Source organism: Falco peregrinus, chromosome 11 (assembly GCF_023634155.1).
Source record: "Falco peregrinus isolate bFalPer1 chromosome 11, bFalPer1.pri, whole genome shotgun sequence".
In the NCBI taxonomy this organism is placed as follows: Eukaryota; Metazoa; Chordata; class Aves; order Falconiformes; family Falconidae; genus Falco; species Falco peregrinus.
This window is the reverse complement of record NC_073731.1, coordinates 11,286,249-11,292,248: the sequence shown is the minus strand read 5'-3', so window position 1 is coordinate 11,292,248 and position 6,000 is coordinate 11,286,249. Positions and strand designations below refer to the sequence as shown.

At 43.8% G+C, this 6,000-nt stretch overlaps 1 protein-coding gene across 1 annotated transcript in view; it reads left to right on the top strand.

Annotated features, from left to right (window-relative positions):
- Window positions 1-201: 201 nt before the first annotated feature.
- RMDN2 (regulator of microtubule dynamics 2) overlaps window positions 202-6,000 on the top strand; it is a 50,206-nt gene continuing 44,407 nt past the window's right edge. The window contains exons 1-2 of the mRNA XM_055816386.1: window positions 202-350; window positions 859-1,325. Of these exons, the coding sequence (XP_055672361.1) occupies window positions 871-1,325 (455 nt within the window). The 5' untranslated portion in view covers window positions 202-350; window positions 859-870. The remainder of the gene's footprint in view (window positions 351-858; window positions 1,326-6,000) is intronic.

Sequence of the window (6,000 nt, the reverse complement as noted above, 5' to 3'; positions counted from 1 at the left end):
ACACGGACACGGGCAAACCCGCACTCCAACAGCGAATTCGAGCCACTCCTGAAGCAGGCTCGGCGGGGCTCCCACCGCCGGGGGGCTGCCGCCGCTGCGACCCGCCCGCCCCACCCGGGCCCCGCTAGCCCGGAGGCCGGCCGCCCGCCCCGGGGCTGCCAGGGCGAGGGCGGCGGGGCAGGCCCGGCCCAGCGCCCTCCTCCGCGGGGCAGCGCCCGCCGCCTGCGGCCGTGCCGGCAGGGCCCGCCCCCCGATCCGGGTACCGCCGCCCCCCGTGCCGCGGCGGGAGAGCGGCGGGGCCGCGCCCGGCCCGCACTCGCTCTCGCTCCCTTTTCCGGACCGGCCCGCCGGTACGTAACGGGGGCGGCGCCGGGCCCGGGGATGGTGCTGCTGCCGCCGGCGACCCCTGCCGGGGCGGCGGGGCTGGGGCGGGCTGCGGGGCGCGCGGACTCCGCGGGGCGCCAGCGGGGCCCCGGCGGCGCGGGGTGGCCGGGGCGGCGCGGCTGCGCTCCGGCCTGGCGGCTGGGCGGCCGCCGCTGCGCAAAACCCGGTGACACGAGTTTCTCGCATTAAAACAAAAATATCCCAAGGTGTGGAGAAGGTGAGGGGCGAAGGCTGCGGCCCTGCCATCGTGCGGTGCAGGCGCGTGTGCCCTTCACCCCCCGCCCCCCCCGGCGGTGCCGCTGCCCTACGGCGCCGTGCTGCTGCGGCCCCACGGCGCGGTACCTTTGTACCGCCAACAACCCGCCGGTTGTTCCAGCCCGGCGCTTCTGCCACTTCCGAGCAAAGCACGTCGTTTGGGTAGATTAGGAGAAATCTCAAAACTCCCCACTGTTTGTTGTTGTCTCACGATTTCAGGAGAGCGCAGACATGTCTCCCTTCGAAAATAAAGGACTGATACTGGGCGTGATGGCAGGGACGGCCGGAATAAGCCTGATGCTGATTTGGTACCGTAAGATTCGAAAATTCGGTGCAGCCGAGTGTGTGCCTGCGTTCCCAGATGTAGGTGACAGGCTTAACTCTGTGGGCTTGCAAAACGAAGCTCCTAACGAGCAAGGAGCAGTGATGGTTTTACATGGAAGGCAACTGCAGATACTAGAAAAATTGAATGGCTTGCTAGTAAGCGTGGACGAACTGAAGAGAGAGGTGAAATTTCTGAAAGAAGCTATTCCAAAGCTTGAAGAGCTGGTTCGAAATGAGCTTCAAGGGAAGGGAGATATTCAGAGAGTTAGCCCATCACACAGAGCAACAAAACGGAGAAAAGCTGAGACATCTTCTGGTGCACCAGAAACTACCAGCTCTGAGGAGGCAGAAAGTGAAGGAGGGTAAGTCAATAATATTTTATGTATACTACAGTACACATGCAGTGCAAATTACGTTGTTACTGCTGTGAAACTTTGTAAACAAGAGCTGTTTTAAAGTTTTATGTATATTTTACATTTCTCTATATTCGGGTGGAAATACCCAAACAAAAACAACCCAACATTCAGATTAGTGATTTTTAGACAGAGGAAACTGGGTGAAACTCTGGGTGACCATCTCTGAATCTGCACTATGGCTGAAGTTGGCTTAATGCCAAGCATAATTGAGATTTGTAAGGGCGAATTTGGTAACAATCTGATGTGGTATTGCTACATAGCTGTGCAATGAGAGGCAAAGTTCAGAATAATGGTGCAATTTTAAACCTGCTTCTAGTAAGAAAGTAGTCTTGTCTTGTGCCTCTCTGACAGAGCTTGTCCAAGCTGTACGAATGCGCTTGTGCTTTTTATAATTGTCTTCTGTGGACTGTAAAGATGAGAGTTGTTACAGTGTTCTGCCTAAAGGTATTGCATGCTATGAAAACTGTCCAAATGCAATACGTGTACAGACGGCAGTATGGTTATGTGTATTGGCTGTTGTATACGCTTTCTGGTGGCTTAAAAAGTAACCAAGGGATTTGGGATACTGACGCAGTAAGGTAGAAAATGCCTAGTTTTGATCACACCTTGTAGTCCCATTGGGGTTAATGGGATCTTTTATACATGGGAGGAACATGCAGAAGCATCAGATGTACCTGGAACCCAGGAGAGGAACCATATTCTTGTCGTCTCAAATGTTCCCTAATATACCCTCCAGTAGTAATGTAAAAATGGTGATAACATTACTCTCCCGTAATTGCAACTTTGTTTTGACATACTCAGATTAGATAGTTACGTGCAACTTAATGAGGGTATGTTTATAGCAACTGAGTTTTTTGAACCATCTCCTCGGTGTGTTATATGCACCCATGTAGGCAGCATTATGTCTGTGCATTGCCTATCTTGAGTCACTTTTTTTCCTCTAAAGATATATTAATTAACTGTCATATTCTGAAGACAGCAACATGCTGCATATAATAATTACTGAATTCTATTTTTTAAGAGTTCCTGTGGGCAGGGTTTCTTGTTGTGTTACATCCCAGCCCACACACTTCACAAGACTCAAATGTTAATACCATATTTTAAGATCTGTCAGTTCTACTATGAGCCAGTTCTTTATTTTAAGTATTCAGTATGGACAGAGATATTTAAAGACATTCCTCCTTCACACGGTGTAGAAACATTTCAGTTCTATGAGTTTCTCAGGTGGTTTTATCCATGAATTGGTTTGCAGAGGCCTTTACGTTATGCATAAAATATTTGGAGATGTAGATAAGGGTAAAGGACCAGTTTATGAGTAATCAGTTCACAGATGCAATAAGGGGCTTATTCAACACCCAGCATTTGAGAAGATCCTGTTTTTTGGTCAGGATTGCTGCGCTGCTGTTTGAGAACTAGCCAAGGAAACTTGTTTCTTCACGTTCTTCTGTGTGACAAGCTGATGAGATGATCCAATATGAGTGATTATAGTGTGCAAGAGCTTTGAATGTGTCCTTGAGAGAGGCCTTCTCTGACATGTATTTGAGCACAGTCAGAAGGAAGGAAGATAATTCAAGGTTATAGATAGTGTTAGTCATTTGGGTATGTGCTTTTCCAATGCTACTTTTTAATCCCTTTTGAAAAGAGGTGTTTTTTTCCCTACTAACACCTTGTACTTGATATGCTTGTTTTGGGTATCTTCTCTAAATTCATTTTGTTAAAGTAATTTTCTTTTTGTACTTTTTTTCTTCCTCTTGCAGATGGAAATAGGTTGTTAATCCTAATATATGTACACTTGCAGTGTATATAGCTTTTTCTGAGGTCTTCTGTAACCATAATGACACTGGTGCATGTTCTGTGAGAGTTTGCTGTGACAGGCAATAACAATAATATTTTTTTTTCAGTTAATGTGCATCACCACTTCATGTGCTGTAGGTATAACCATGTCTATTGTTTTATACTGTTCTGTGGTGAATTCCACACACAATAATGTATTCAGTTGCTAGTTTGTGCACTAGAGAAATAATTTTTCTCTTTGTTACAGATTAAACTTCTTTTCACTTTGTGTATTCTAAAGTACATGCAACATGTTTCGCTGCCTCAGCAGTATTTTTATGATCTAGAAGATAGGATTTTGCTTGTGTTAAGCGCTTCTGGTTTTAAGTGACAAATGGGTACAAGCTGGGAATTGACAGATGAAGTAATCTTAAGAGTTTTATGGACTTACACTGGATGACTACATTGGTTTCAGATTTGTAAACTTCTTCCAGAAAAGCTTTTAATGCTACCTGTTTTTTCCATAAAATATTTGAAGCTGACAGTCTCTGATGTGGTCCTCACCGCTTTGGTGATATTCTGGTCATATTCTCAGTGTCACTGTTGGTATTTAACACCTTTGGAAGAGAAGGTTTCTGTTTTGCCTTTCAAAATTCATATACCTCTCTAAGAGGAAAAATATCACACGCTTTTTAATAAATGAGATGTTTTTACATAATGACAGGTGGCCTGAATGGAAAGTACACTGAATGGATGGGACATTGACTGAATGCTGAAGAGCCTACGATTTCTAGTCTGCGCTTTTCTGTATTCTATTCTTAACGGTTTGTTTCAGGTTTCCATCATGTACTAGTAAAACCTCAGTCTTTTAACATTTGAGAATGTGTAACAAGCACTCGTTCATTTACAGAGTAAATTGTTTCTAGATGATCACCTTGGATGGAGAGTGTCACCTAATTCTCCTCTTCATAGTTTTAAAGCTGTTTCCTTCCTGATACAGCAGTGATGAACCATTGACATCAGTGTCATGTTTGGGATGGGTCTTCAGCTGGCCTGGCATCCAAGCTTTTCAAGTTACGTTTGGCTTCAGTCATCAGAAGATTCACCACAGTAAATCCTTTTCCTACAGATGTTTTATTTATAATTTTTCCTTGAAATAGTTTAAACATTCAGCAGGAAGAAACATTTCCCTTGTCTGCTTCTGAGTATCACTTCACTTACCATTTCTTCATTTTTTCATTTATTTTTGCTGCCCATTTGTTTTCAGTGCAGCCCTCAGCTGTCCTAAGAATCTGATTTGCCAAACTTTTCCTCAAAAGCTGCTTGTCATTACTAATGGATATGCACTCTGCTGGATCATACAGTGCAAATTTGATCCAGATCAGCCTGTGACATATAATCACCTTTCTATTGAATTAGCTGGAGCAGATGAGAAGGTGTTTGTGTCAGCTTGTTATTTTTTTTAAGCTGGCAGAGAGACAACAGATGATATTTGATCTGTCTAAAAGCTGAAGTGTTGTGAACAGATGATACCTGGTTAGGGCCAGTGTCTGCCAATTTACAGGCAATCCAACACAGGTTTTGAACCAGCAAAGTGAGTTTATACCACAGTGGTGTTTTATAACATGTACCTCAGGGTTTTTTTAATCCAGTACTAGGTGCCTGGATTTACTGAGTAGCTTAACCACAGTGCGGTGAGTCTCCAGCACAGTTCTTATTTGTTCTTTGGACTTTGAACAGTCCCTTGTGATCCAACTGAGTCCTGTTGGTTGACCATTGCTCCTCACATTCTTACCACTGTTTTTCTCTTTTAAATAAAATCTGTTGGTAATAAAGGTGAAAACAAGTTGGCACTGACTGTAGATGCTTTTAAAGTTCTTTCATTTTCTCAAATATTGGTCCATGTGTTTATCACATGTAAATATTCACTTTTCTGTTTATCATCTGATAAAACCTCTTGTAGGAAAATACCAGATAAAATTGCAAGTGTCAGTGCTGTTATAGGAAATATTTATAAACCAAACCATAATGACTCTTCCTCATTTTTTTTTTTTTTAATTTCCCTTTTGGATTACTGTCATCAGCCCTAGTCTCCACTTCTGTTTGTGCTGGTACTGATATTTTTTTTTTATAGTATTGCTTTTCGTAACATTTTTTTCTAAAATTGCTATCCTGCTAGCTGCTTTGTTGACGTCACTTATCAAGCTCTTACCATAGTTTTCTATCAGTATCTGTTGCACTCTTATTTTGTCCTTAAGTAGCTGGAAGGACTTCCTATCTTGTAATAAAACTGGCTTCAGTTCAACTTGGTGAAGTACAGTTTACCCAAGCTGTTAGAAAAAATCCTAGCTGTTTATTTTTTAGAAGCCTGTATTGCCTTCTTAATGTTATGTGTTCATGCTTAAAACATCTCAGCTATGATAAGGATCGAACAGAGAACTAGTAAGAAAATTAATGTCATCAGAAACAAAATGTCTAGTTTGCCAAAATGGCTGAAGTGATACTTAATGTTTTATACTAGATTAAATTAACTTGCTGTCATTTTTACCCCCGTGACTCCTGAGCAATGTAGGAGTTTGCCTGGCATGTGTGACTAGTGAGGTGGGAACTCATCACGAATAAGTCATGAAGCCCTTGCCTGTCACCTTGATGCTTTTCCTGTGGGAAATGCTGGGAGGCAGCAGTGTCAGCTCTGGAGCCGAAGTAGAAGAGACAAGGAAGAGGCGACCCTCTGAAGGCGCTATGAAGTTATTTTTCTGAGGAAAGAAAGGAAGAATTCAGAGTAATGCTGGTACATCTCAGGGGTAGCTAGCACGCTGAATCTTAAGCACTAGCACTTGTTTGCACT